The sequence below is a fragment of the Pan troglodytes genome, chromosome 5 (genome assembly GCF_028858775.2).
Source record: "Pan troglodytes isolate AG18354 chromosome 5, NHGRI_mPanTro3-v2.0_pri, whole genome shotgun sequence".
Taxonomy (NCBI): Eukaryota; Metazoa; Chordata; class Mammalia; order Primates; family Hominidae; genus Pan; species Pan troglodytes.
The window spans coordinates 58,387,186-58,401,009 of NC_072403.2; the positions used below are offsets into that span (position 1 = coordinate 58,387,186).

General features: G+C 44.6%; 1 protein-coding gene across 2 annotated transcripts in view; it reads right to left on the minus strand.

Moving 5' to 3' along the window:
• Positions 1-13,824, minus strand: part of TRAM2 (translocation associated membrane protein 2) — a 79,843-nt gene that overhangs the window by 31,766 nt on the left and 34,253 nt on the right. For both annotated transcript variants that reach the window (XM_518539.9, XM_016955667.4), the window contains exon 2: positions 6,687-6,750. In XM_518539.9, the coding sequence (XP_518539.2) occupies positions 6,687-6,750 (64 nt within the window). The remainder of the gene's footprint in view (positions 1-6,686; positions 6,751-13,824) is intronic.

A 13,824-nucleotide genomic window follows, 5' to 3' on the forward strand; every position in this document is an offset into this window, starting at 1 on the left:
AGCCAGGATGGTCTCGATCTCCTGACCTCTTGATCCGCCCGCCTCGGCCTCCCGAAGTGCTGGGATTACAGGTGTGAGCCACCGTGCCCAGCCACAAACGTGTACATGACTTCTTAGGGAGCTGTATAGCACCAGCTGGAAACCAACTCCACCAGTGATACTCCCCACCTCCCCCCAGCTTTCCCAGACCAAATATTTATAGAAAAACAAAAACTAGAAAAGGACAGAAAGATGCAAATGAGTTACTGGGTTTAGGGGTTTCCCTATCTTACCTTTGAGGTTAGAAGTGTAGGATTATTTGAAAGCCTAACTAGAGATTTTCGCCCACCTCATTTAAAGCCGTGCTTCTCGGGCTTTACGGGGCACAGGAATCTCCGGAGCTCTTGTTAAAATGTAGGTTTTGATGCAGCAGGTCTGCGGTGGGGCCTGAGAGTGTGTTTTTCTCACAGGTTCCCAGGTGGTGCCGATGGTGTTGGTCTATGGAAAATCTGAGTAGCAAGCCCTTCAGAGGACTCCCAGGGCTTCCTGTCTACAAGAACCACTGGGGTTGAGGGAGTGGTCATCACTCTGGATTTTGCAGATGCAAGATGGAGATCCAGGTGTTAAGTGTTTCACCCAAGACCATTCAGCGTTAAGTGTTTCACCCAAGACAATTCAGCAAATTAGTAGCACAACCCAAGACAACCTTGTGGCTAAATGCTTAGCCCATTTGGGCTCACCTGTTCTAGATCAGAAAGGAAGCCAGCAGGCCTGGAGTCTGCCTGTGGGAAGAACCAAACTTTTCTTTTCTGGCCTTTATAGTCTATACATTTCTGATCACACACTAGATACTTTGTGGCAGTTTAATTAGAAAGAAGACTCAGAGTGTGTAATGGTAAGACCAGAAAACACATATTTTATTCCTTGCCAGAACCAAGCAGGGTGGATGGTTGTGGCCAGTTAAATTTGAATTTCAGATGAATGATGATTAATTTTCTAGTATAATGCTATCTCATACATAATTTGGGGTGTAATTATACTTTTAAAAAGATATTTATTGTTTATCTGAAAATTTAACTGGCAGTCCTGAATTTTTATTTGCTAATAGAAAGGCAAGCAGGAATGAGGAGAGCAGAAGTTAGTAAAGGAATATTTCCTGCCTCATCACTGTTGTCCTTAAAGAAAACCTCAAGGACGCCAGGGTGGCAGGGGCTCCACCAGGATGCATAAGATGCATCACTGCCACTACTGTGTGCATCTCTCTGAATGAAGCTTAATCTTTTTAACCAGCTGATTATAATGCACAAAATCATAAATTTATAGCTGGTGTTGTGAGCTAAATTGTGTCTCCCTCACCTCCACCAAAACTCTTGTTGATGTCCTAACTCCCAGCACCTCAGAATGTGACCTCATTTAGAAACAGGGTCTCTGCAGATGTAGTTAGTTAAGATGAGGTCACCGTGGAATAGGTTGGGCCTCTAATCCAATATGACTGTGTCCTTATGAAAAAGAGGAATTTGGACACACAGACTGACATGCACACAGGGAGAAGTCCGTGTGAAGACTGACACTTCACACGCGAAGGAACTACCAGAAGCCGGGAGGGAAGCCTGGACCAGATCCTTCCCAGAGCCTTCCGAGGAGCGCGGCCCCTCTGCTGGCCCCGTGGTCTCGGGATTCTAGAATCCAGAACGCTGGGATGGTTAAATTTCTATTGTTTCAGCCACTAGGTTTGTGGTACTTTTGTTACACCGGCCCTAGGAAACTAATACTGGGAGCTGGGAAGACGAGAAAGGAGTATAGAAGAAGAGGGAGTTACAGCAAAACAAAACCGTCAAGAAAAAGCCTCATCCACATTACTTATTAGCTTTGTTCCTTAGAACTTGAAAACATCCGCTGAGGAAGACACAGGGATTTGGAAATGATGGACCCCCTTGTATGAAAACAGTTACTGGCTCTACTAAAATTCAGTTTTAAATGTTGAGTTGAGCAAGCTATACACTACTTAAGGAAGAAATCCTTAGAAGTCAGAATTTACCCTGGTTATACAAAAAAAAAAAAAAAAAAAAAAAAAAAGGTACATTTCCAAGAGTAGAGTACGATCTAAAGGAGATTTTGGGGAGGGTTTTAAAAATCACAACCTTAACAGACTTGTTATTGTAAAGTGTTTTTTCCCATGAGAAGTTTGCTTTCCTCCAGTTCTTACAAACCAAACATTACCATATTGGGTTAGTGATTAAGAAGCTCAAAACAAAATTAAGCAGGCTATCCTGATTTCATTGTCTCTCTTGATTATTTGCTTGTCATATTTCCAACAGCCCCAAATGGCAAGATTTAAATAAAAGATAGGCTACTTAAAACACTTTATCTTCTCTTGCTAAAGTAACTGAAACCCCCTCCATTTAGCATGTACTTCACTGTACCTTTTCCTCTACCCAGGCCTGTTCTGGGCCTGGAGGAGGATTCCAGGAGCAGAATTCAATAGTGCCACCCTGGGAAAATGCCAAACCCCACTGGTTCCAGTCACGCTGGCCTATGTACAGTTACTAGAACCCCCCGAGGTGTCTGTGCCCTCACTTGAGGGCTTTTGCACTTGCTGGTCCATGTGCCCGGAGTGCTTTCTTCTGCCCAGACCTCTCACTCTACTCACAACACAACACAACCCCCACACTCAGAAACATCTTCTGTCGCCACCCCTTTGCTTTTCCTTACCACATAACCTTGTACATTTCCTTCATCACCCTGTTACAACTACAATGTAATTCATTGTTTACTTGTTTATTACCTATCTCTCTCTAATAAATGGTGTTTCATGACATCAGAGATCAGATGGGTTCTGGACATTATTTTACACCCAGACCCTGGCTAACAATAGGCACACAAATATTTGCCTAGCTTGATTAATTAATTAAGCAAATGAAGGCATGACATGATCCACAGTGGCACTCCACTACCCCCACTCCGCCTTACTCAAACATTGTAGGAAGCTTTTTCTGCCCAGAGGGTCTGAGTTCAGCTCTAGAGTGTGCTGTCTATGCGTCTCATGCTGTTGTAAGAAGAATGCTTGAGGATATCACTTGTCTGCCAATGTCTCTGGGAAGGTTTCAAACTCAAAAATCAACCCTCTGATCACGATCTGGCTTCACAAATAAGCCCTTCTTATAATAAAAGGATGCCCAATCACATGCACTTCAACTTTTTTGGTCTCCAGGATAATTCTTTCTCATGGTAAATTAGTAAGACAGCTCTGGGTATGTGGGGTATGATCCAGTGTCCCCTGTAAGTTGACTTCAGGGAGAAATGTAATGAAAACACCAGCACAATGTTTGATGACTGGCTATCTCTATAGACATTTATAAACTGGTATTCTGATTTTTTTTAATCCTGTGCATTTTATATTTACAAAACAACTTTAAATTTAGGGTTTATGGGTCACGAGTATTAAATGACAGAAGGTATTTTGGCAATACATACATAAAACCTTTACATACTACTTAACCCAGAAATTCCAGTAATAGGAAGTTATCCTAAGAAAGTCATCACAAATAAATGTAAAAATTTAGCCACAAGAATGTTCACTGTAGTACTATTTACAATAAAAACAGGAAACCTAAATATCCATATGGGGCTGATTGGATAATCTGTGGTAATCCCTATTAAGAAACATCCTGCAGCTTTTCAGAATATCTGGTTAAATGGAATGATAATCGATGACACACAAAAAGGTTCATCATATTATAAAAACAAAAAATTGTGTTATAAATCAATATTCCAAAACATTCTAACTTTAGTTTTTTTCTGGGTGATGGGGTCCTGTGTAACTTTTATCTTCTTATGGTTTTCCATTATAATTTTTCTCTAAGAGTTATACATCACTCATATAAATGTATTTTGAAAAAGTGTTTAAGAATAAATTTTAACTAGTCACAAAAGGTCAAATACTATATATGATTTCACTTATATGAGGTACCTAAGGTAGTCAAATTCACAGAGACAGAAAATGGAATGGGGGCTGTTGAGGGCTAGAGGGGGTGGGGAAGTTTGGTGGGCAGAGTTTCAATCTGCAAGATGGAAAGAGTTCTGGAGATAGATGGTGGTGATGGTAGCACAACAATGTGAATGTACCTAATGCCACTAAGTTACACACATACAAATGGTTACAATAGTACATTTTATGTTACATATATTTTACAATTTTTTTAAACTAAAAAATAAATCAGTAAATCTTGAGTACAGCTAAGTCTCTGTTATTAGGATTTTCAAGAGGCAAGAGTAAATAAGCCCGGATTTGACTTAGAACACATAGCCCTGAGCCACATCATCCACGTGCCCCCCAGCACTAGAGTGTGCCCTGGGATGAGCGGGCATCTGTCTGCTTCCTGACCACTGGTGCTGGCCACATGTTTCCTGGCCCACTGAGGACAGACATGCTCTCCAGTCTCTTTAGTAGCATGGAGCTTTCTTCCTCTCTTGCCAATGTCCCTCAGTTTGACTCTCAGATGAAGAAACTGACTTGGTTGCCCCAGAAAAGCATGGCTTCCTTCCAAGTCTGGCCACAGTGACTGCAGGGGATGGTGGGCCCAGGAAAGATTCATGGCTGTATCCTCCATGAGCCACAGGTTCAGGAATTTGCCCCCAAAGTCCTTTAGCTAGTAGCTGGCAGAGCCAGACAAGGAAAAGAATCTCACCTTAAAGTCAAGACAAGTCACCTCTCTACTATAAAGAGGAGAAGGCCGGGTGCAGTGGCACATGCCTGTAATCCCAACACTTTGGGAGGCTGAGGCGGGTAGACTACCTGAGGTCAGGAGCACAAGACCAGCCTAACATGCTGAAACCCCTTCTCTACTAAATACAAAAAATTAGCCGGGCGTGGTGGTGCACACCTGTAATTACTTGGGAGGCTGAGGCAGGAGAATCACTTGAACCCGGGAGGTGGAGGTTACAGTGAGCCAAGATCGTGCCATTGTACTCTAGCCTGGGCAACAAGAGCGAAACTCCATCCAAAAAAAAAAAAAAGGCTGGGCATGGTGGCTCACGCCTGTAATCCCAGCACTTTGGGAGGCCAAAGTGGGCAGATCACCTGAGGTCAGAAGTTCGAGACCAGCCTGACCAAAATGGAGAAACCCTGTCTCTACTAAAAATATAAAATTAGCCTGGCATGGTGGCGCATGCCTGTAACCCCAGCTACTTGGGAGGCTGAGGCGGGAAAATCGCTTCAACCCGGGAGGTGGAGGTTGCAGTGAGTCGAGATCGCGCCATTGCACTCCAGCCTGGGCAACAAGAGTGAAACTCCATCCAAACAAACAAACAAACAACAACAACAAAAAGAATAAAGAGGAAAGAACTAGGTTCAGCAAACAAAAGTCCTTCCTTTGTTCATCAAGAGGCCGCCCAGGACTTTGCCACTGAGAAAGGAGCGATAATCGGGTGCTGGTGGCGGGATCGGAGAACCCCAAAGTTGCAGACCTGTGCCCGAGGGCTGGACTCAGCCTTCAGATGCGTTGGTTTGGTTTACACAATGTTGACCCGCATGGTGTTTGCAGAATTTCTAAATTAGTTGGCAACATTTAAAAATCAGAGTATTTCTACCTAAAAAGAGATTTCTTTGGATTCTTTTGTAGGGGGTGGAAAAGGAAGCTCTTAGGCTCACAGGTTTTACACTCCTATGTGACAATTGGCTGGAAGTGAGCAGCAGCTACTCCTTTAGATAGACCCTCTCCCCTGTCCAGTTCAGCGATTTACCTGCCTGGTCTTGCTGCTCCTTGAGCTGTAGCCCCCTCAACTGTACTGGGAACTGCCTGTGAGGCCGCTCTGGTACCTGGCATGATGCTGGCCGGGCTCCCTGTAAGTGCTTGGAAATGCTCAGCCACTATGGGGGAAGCTTGTGATGCAGCAGCTCTAGTCAGTGAGCCTTAACAACAGTCCTGTGACAAGACTTGTGGCTGGGCCTGAGGTTTGGTCCTTACCCCAACCCAGTCAGAGTGCAGCACCCTGGGCCCCAACCATGCTTCCATGCACTATCAAAACGCAACATCCTGCCCATTCTCCTCTGAAAATGTTAAAAGGAAGCCATGCTCTGGAGAACAGATCAATGGTCATGATGCCTCACACATCCTATCTCCAACTGAACTCAATGTTAGATGCTTTGGAGAAAGGAGTAGGAGCTGCACAAAGCACCACGTGGTGCAGCAGGTCCTCTTCTGATGAAGAAGACAGAGAGCAGAAGAGAGGGAAGTTCTTAGCTGTTAATGCTGCACCACTGCAATCTCAGTGATGGAGGCTGCCAGAGGCTGGTTGAAATATCTAAAAAGATTGTACACAGCTAGGCGTGGTGGCTCATGCCTGTAATCCCAGCACTTTGGGAGGCCAAGGCGGGTAGATCACGAGGTCAGGAGTTCGAGACCAGCCCGGCCAACATGGTGAAATTCCTTCACTACTAAAAGTATAAAAATTAGTAGGGCGTGGTGGCACACGCCTGTAATCCCAGCTACTTGTGAGGCTGAGGCAGGAGAACTGCTTGAACCTGGGATGTGGAGGTTGCAGTGAGCCAAGATTGTGCCACTGCACTCCAGTCTGGGTGACAGAGCAGAGACTCCGTCATGGGGAAAAAAAAAAAAAAAAAATTGTACACAGATGGGGAAAAGGAAGCTTTCCAGGTCCTTCAGGGTTAACAGGGCCAGGAGAAGATGGAGACCAGTGATTCTTACCTGCTGTAGGCACGCTAATGTTATACTGAGGTAAAATAAATAGAAAGGCAGTCTTGGCTGTGACCTGTAAAACAAAGGAAAAGAGTTCCAGTTTAGCTTTTGGCCACATCAAAAGAAACAAGTGGAAGCTGCTAACCGCCCCTTTTACATCTTAGACCCTCAAACCTCTTGACTGAACGGTTCTGCCTAATGCAGAGTTAGCATTAGTTTTTGTTCTATTTTTCTTTAATGACATACCTCTCAATACCTGTACCCTGGGACTCAGATGGTATCTAGACTGGTACTCACTGCAGATGAGATGAAACAAGCTGTGCGTGGCAGGACAGGAGCTCACAAGTGAATAGTACAAATCTGTCAGCCATTCATTCATTCAGATATTTATCAGTTTAGTTCTGTGCATCAGCATTGTGGAAGACAGAAACTAATAAATAAAGTCACAACCTTCAAGAAGGTTAGGGCCTAGCTGAGGTTTCCACAGCACTTTGGCTGCCTGTGCATTGGAGAGCAGCCCTGAAAGTCGACACCTGAGCTTCAGAAACAGAGAATTCCAGCTGCTAATTTCACATCTACCTTACTGGTGGTCATGGGGCCAGAAGTAACATCCCACATTGCTGGTTTGTTTATTTCAAAAACTGCCTTTAAAATCTTAGTTGTGCTGTGAAACAAAAAACTGTGGTTGCCACCTAGTTATGAATGGCCAAATCAGTACTGTGACAGTTTAGCCAGCAGGGGAGGGATGACAAAACCTGGGGGTTTGAAGCTTGGACTCAAGAATCGACTACCTGGGTTCAAATGCCAGCTCTGCCATTTTCTTGCTACGTAACTACCAGCAAGTAATCTTATACGCTGAGCCTCAGTCTGCTTGTCCATAAAATCAGGGGTGTTTGTAATACCTCAGCTAGTTTGGGTACCACAGACTGGTGTGGCGCTGGCCCAGCTGCTAGCGTTGTTCAGAGCTCCCCAGAGGTTTCGGATGTGCAGGTGGGCCTGAGAACCACCATCCACACTGTTTGAAACCTGCAGCAAGGCCAGGTGAGGAGGCAGCCCAGGACCAGGCCTTTCCCAAGAGCCCTCTGGAGACACCTTGTCAATAAAGGGGTGCTGGTTCTTCTCTAACAGAGGTTTGAAGGATGCACATGTGAGGGATAGGGTGGAGGACAAACACACTGGACAGTGGCAAAGGCAGCGTGGAAATGAGTGAACGATACATCACAGACGCCCTGTGTTGCCCAGACATGCCAGTGAGAGGTCACTATTATCCTCAGCTACCTCTAGAGACAACCCTCTCCTTTAAAGAGCAAATCTCCCCACTCCCCTGGTCAACAAGACCCATCCCACTCAGTGGGTGTCATTTACTCTGTACACAGAGATGCAGGACGAGACTTCTCGTGTCTTTGTGCTGCAGCCTTAGACATGTCCTATCAGGCTTGCAGGGAAAAACCCAAATGAGATTAGCTAAGAGGAGTGATAGAAAACACCAAGCCCTATCCGAATATACAGGTCTTCCTAATCCCCACCCTAAAACCTTATTACCTTTGGTCAAGACCTTTTTCAGTGTTTTCGACCTACCTTCCTGTCCAACTGCCTGTATTTTCTTTAGAACAGATGTGCTGGGTTTCAGCCAATATATTCTACTCACCACTTCCTTTGGGGAGTTTTAGCCCCTCTCAGTTTGTGTCCTACCTTTCCTATACCCACCACCACACACACACAGCTCTCCTGATTAGAATCTCACACATCCCTTCATGACCCACCTCAATTGTAACCTCTGTGAAGCCATTCCCAGCTGTTCGAGGGGCATGATCTCTGCTTGCCGGATGCACTCTGTGTCATGCTCTGCTGTTTTTATCATTTCCATACCCTTGTTCATAGTTCTCATCAGGCTCTCACCTCCTCCACAGTTCTCATCAGACTCCTCACAGTCCCACAGGCAGGGACTGTGCCGTCCTGTCCCATTTATCCTCGCAGCCCCTCTTACGTAAGGAGCCCAGATGCACACAGTAAGTGCTCAGTAACGGCTCATTGCTTAAGATGAAAAATCAAAAGCCAAGTCAGCTTCACTCAGCTGTACTTATTCCCCCTCTGTCGTGGGAGCTGCCCCCAGTGCCATCATCCAGGCTGTCCTCTACCATCAATGGCCTTCTCTGTGAGACCTTTCCAGGCACTAAGCCACCTGAATCCAGCTCTGCCACAGAGCCCCTCCTGCCCACGCTAGCCACGTTGGCTCTCCCTCTCTGAACTCCGCTCAGATAGGTCATTCCTGGCCCAACCACCTAACACTTCATATTGTCTGACATGACTCCTCTGAAAATAAACCTCACCTTCTCAGCCTGAAATCCCTGTGAAGGAAGATCAGAGGAGTTGGAAGAAATGAGAGAAAGGAGGAGCCAGGAGAAAGCAGGCAGGCATAAACCAAACACTCTACCCTGCCTAGGCACATATCTCCCACTTGATTTCATTCAAGAAATGCACATGTCTTTTAGAGCACAGGGTGGAGACCTCTGTGGGGCTTGGGTTGTCTGCCATCCATTCTCCTCTCTTAATGGCACCAGGGTTTTCTGAGGGAAGCCTCTCTCCAGCTGTGTGTGGGCATAGGATGTGTGTGGGGTCACTACGGGGGATGGGAGGATGGAGGGGATAGACCCTCTCCTCAGGGCAGGAGCTGGGCCAACTGGACACCCTCCCCTGGGCTCTGGGTCTTGGGCGGGTATGAGGAGGTGCTGCTGGCCCCCACAGAGCCTCCTTCAGTTGGCCAGGGTCCACTTCTAGGACACATTATCATTCAATGTGAAGAGCACTGGTGTTCAACTCTGGCTGCACATTAGAATCCCTGGGGGAGCTTCTAAAATCTCTCTGCCTGAGCCACACCCCAGCCAATTAAACCAGACTCTTTGGGGCATGGGCATTTTGTCAAACTCCCCAGAGCATTCCAATGCGCTGCCAAGTCTGAGAACTTTTGCATTTTTTTTAAAGGAAGATAGACATCTGGTATGTGGGCTCTACATATATTCTTGCCCTCACCCAACATATACAGTTAACTGTCATCATTCACACGAGTTATGTTCTCTCAAGTCACTGCAAACACTGAATTAGTGAACACTGAAACCTTGTTCCTGGGAGAAATACAGGGTTAGGTTCCTGCAAGCCTCTGGTCCCATTTTTGTCAACAGATCAATTCATAACCTTGTTTTATGTGTGTTTCTGTTTAAAGATACCTAATTTAACATATATTGTTGATTCATTAACATTGAATTCATGGCCAACAGCGCCATAACTCATGCCAGAATAAAGCTTGTCTAACCACATATGCTATCTCCATGAGGCACATCATAGTCATCCTACGCTTAGGATGCTAGACAGCACTTCTGCATGACAGTTGGGGGCCATTTTTAAATAGTGAAATCACCAAAAAGCAGCACAAAAATGCAAAAAATGTGGCACTAAAGAGACTACGAAAAGGACATCTGTCTACAGGATGAGAGCCGGAACGGGAGGCAGAGTGTCGCCTTGTTTGGCCTCAACTGGGAATGTGAGTGTTGGGCAACCCAAAAGTGTTTGCAGCTCTGCACATCTCTGTGAATGACCAAGGAAGCTGATTTGGGGGTTACAAATAAATCTCAGCAAGTAAGCGAATTTGCAAAAACAAAATCCACAAATAATAAGGATCAAACGTATCAGGGCAAACCTGAACGTCAGCACCATGAGGGCCAAGATTTTTTTTCTTTTTTAACAACTGTATTCAGGTATAATTTACACAACAAAAAAAAATCACCCATTTTAAGTGTACAGCTCTAAAGCATTTATCTTTATTTTTAAACTGTCTCTTCCTTGGGGAAACATAAGCTGTAGGAGCGTGGGGATCTGACCTGCCTTGATGATCTGACTTGCCTTGTTTGAGGCGCACATCCATGGACGGCTTCAAACTGCCCCAGAACAGAGCGGCACTCAGCAAATGCTTAAATGAACACAGCGACTAAGCAGGAGAGAGTCGGTGCTGTGCTCAGCTATCTGACCCTCATCCTGTCATCTGTCCACGATTATTCTTCTCTGTATGTCTTCTCTCTCTCGGTCTGTCCCAGAGCTGAGTGAATAGTAGGTTTCTCATAAATTCCTATTTGACAAACTCATACTGTAAGCAGCTATAATATTTAGTGACTGCAGATGAATGCTTAACATGTTTTCTGAACATGATTCTGAGAGAACAGGATCTACGGCCATAATCATGACAAAAATACTAGATCCCAGTATTTTTCCATCCCTAGCCCCCCTGGTAGTAGCAGCAGAAACCATTCTAAAAAGTGCAACTTTCTCTGTAAACAGCCATGCTTGCTCCCACATTACCATATCTCAACAAGATGGTGTCAGTTTCCCTGGTTTATAGATGAAAAAGCCAAATTTGGGGCACAGAGAGATAAAGTAGCCTCCCGAGACCTCACAACTATTCAAGCAGAAAAGGCAACATTCAACTTGATTTTTTAAAAACCTTGTCCCAAAAACAAACTTAGGAGGCACACAATACTGCACATAGAATAGAATGGTAATGTAAAATGGAAGCAGGAAAGAACACAAAAAAATATGCATTTTAGGCAAAGAAAAGAAGCAAGGAATGAGGCTGATCCACAAAAATGCATTCCAGGAAGTCCTACTCATTGGCTAAAGGTGGCCAGAAATTTGGCTCCAAGCTTTTCTGCAGCCACCTGAAGGAGTGATCAGCTTCTAGATTGACCACATCCATCCATTAAAAAAGCAAAAAGCACTAGTCAAGAGCAGACTTACTTCTTCAGCCTTCTTCTGTGCCTTAAAAGGTCCTTTAGCACCCCAAGTCTTCACTCCATGACCCTCTCCCGAACTCAGACTAGGGATGAAACCACTAACAAGTCCCTCTCCGCAAGCACCAGCTGAGTTCCTGTAGCACACAGGGCTGAGAACCAGCAGCCTATTAAAAATGTCATTCCAATTATTTCTCATCCCTCTAAGGCTGTTTATAGGAAACATTATTGAGTTTAATAGCATTTTAAATGCCAAGCTCAGTGGGTAAAAGGTTAAAAGTGACAATGTGCTAATACACTAATGTAAAAGGAGAACACTGAATTATGTAGGAAGGGTCACATCACACACATACATATACACAGAGAGAAAGAGAGAGTGAGAAAGAGAGAAAGTTTCATTAAATTTTTAACTAAAACAGGGCACCAAACACAAAGGCAAAGGCCTTGAGCATGCTTGTATAGCCATAACAAACCAAAACTGTTTCACATGCCATGCTGTATTAGGGGCACATGAACCTGAGCTCTTGGCTGCAACTAGACCAAGGATGCTGGTGAAATAGCTGCTTCCAGCTAAGCATAGCGGATGTGGATTCCAGTCCCAAGTCTGCTGTGGGCCAGCTGGGTGACCTTGGGCAGGACATTTCACCTCTCTAGACCCCAGTTTACTCATCTATTAACAACGACAACAACAGTTAATGTTATCGAGTGCTTACTCGGTGCCATGCATGAGTCCAAGGGCTTCACATAAATCTATCTCATGTCATCCCCACAATGACCCTACAAGATAGGTACTAATCATGTCCCCATTTCACAGATAAGCACGGGAAGGATAAAGCCAAAGGAGCAACTCAGAATGAATGTCCTTAAAGGTCCTTCTCACCCTCAGCTCGAAAAGGTAAACTTTACCTGATTCTACTTACTTTCCAATGCCCAAAACGCAATCTTACACTGACAAACTTTCTAAGAGGCCTTACCAGAAGTTTAAAATATATTGTTGCTTCTTCACTTTGTGAAGATAAGGTCTGGGTATCACCTATGTCTGACAGAGCAAGAAAATAAGGCCTCTCGGGTTAATCCACCGCCTGCCAGCCACAGGCACTGGGTACACCTAGGCTTCCAGATGCCCTGATAGGTTCTCCTTTCACTGCAAGTTGTTAGCTGGTCACCAAAGATAAAAGAGAAGAACTGTGATGAAAGCAGTTTCATAGCTTCTCTTTTAAAGTATTAAATCCTTTGGTTCAGTTTATTCTGTTTTTTTTTTTTTTTTTCTTTTTTTTTTTGGCAGACACATCCATGCATTGGCACTTGGAAGGGGCTGTGTGGGCAGACCAGCCCCCGGGGGCAGACAGGGTACAGAAGGCCTTATTTTCACAGAAGCAGCTCTGCTCTTAATGACTTCTGTCCCACGGACACCACCCCTCCCACCTAAAGGACAAAACACAGAGACACATATGTCCCACGACTGACAGTGAGGACCCTCATTTTTTCTTCCTGAGAAACACAGGGTAAAGCCAAGTGATAGGTTCTGCTGAGTCTGGGAAATTAGGTACCTAAAACTTCCCTTCTTCTCCCAGCTCGGCCTGTTTTTGGAAGCCAAAGGGTCTTCACTAAGGCTTTCCCCAGATTGATTTTGCATCTTTCTGAGGAGGAAGTGAATAGGAAAATTTCAGGCAGACAAGAAAACCTTGGAAAGTTACACCCAATTGGTGGGGAAGAGATTTTTGGTTTTTTTTTTTTTTTTTTTTTTTTTTTTAACAAAATAGTCTTTTAGCCTTTTTTCCTGGAGTGTTTACGTCCCAAGCCCACTGATCACCTGCATGCGCCAGGTATGTGGTCGGGGTGTGATGGACGTGGGTTTGCAGCCCCTCCACTGCTCGATAAAAGGCAGATACAGCTGAAACAAAGATGCTTTTCACTTGTGCTTTCTGAAAATCTCCGTTTTGAAGGGCCAGAGGCTGTCTGTGAGGGCTGAGCGCCTGAATCGCAGGGGGCAGAGTTCTGACAGTACCTTTCTGTGTGGCTTTTAGCAACGCCTAGAGATTCTGGTTTTTCACCTGAAAAACTGCCTTGATACAAAAATCAGGCAAAGCTAAACAAACACGCACACAACAGATTCTCTACAAGCCTGTGATCACGATGTTGAATAGACTCACTATTAACAGTTTTGATAGCAGTTTTAGATTAAAAGTGACATTGTGTATTTATGAAAAAAACTCGAAATTTGAATAGCCACGATAAAATTATATTACTTGGTTTGTTACAGTCATTGATTTAAAAGTCTAAACTTTATATTGGGATACAGAGGAATGTAGAAAGAGTCACAATAAAGGGTTTAAAAAATCTTTGAAGTTGGGCTTTTTAAAAAAGAG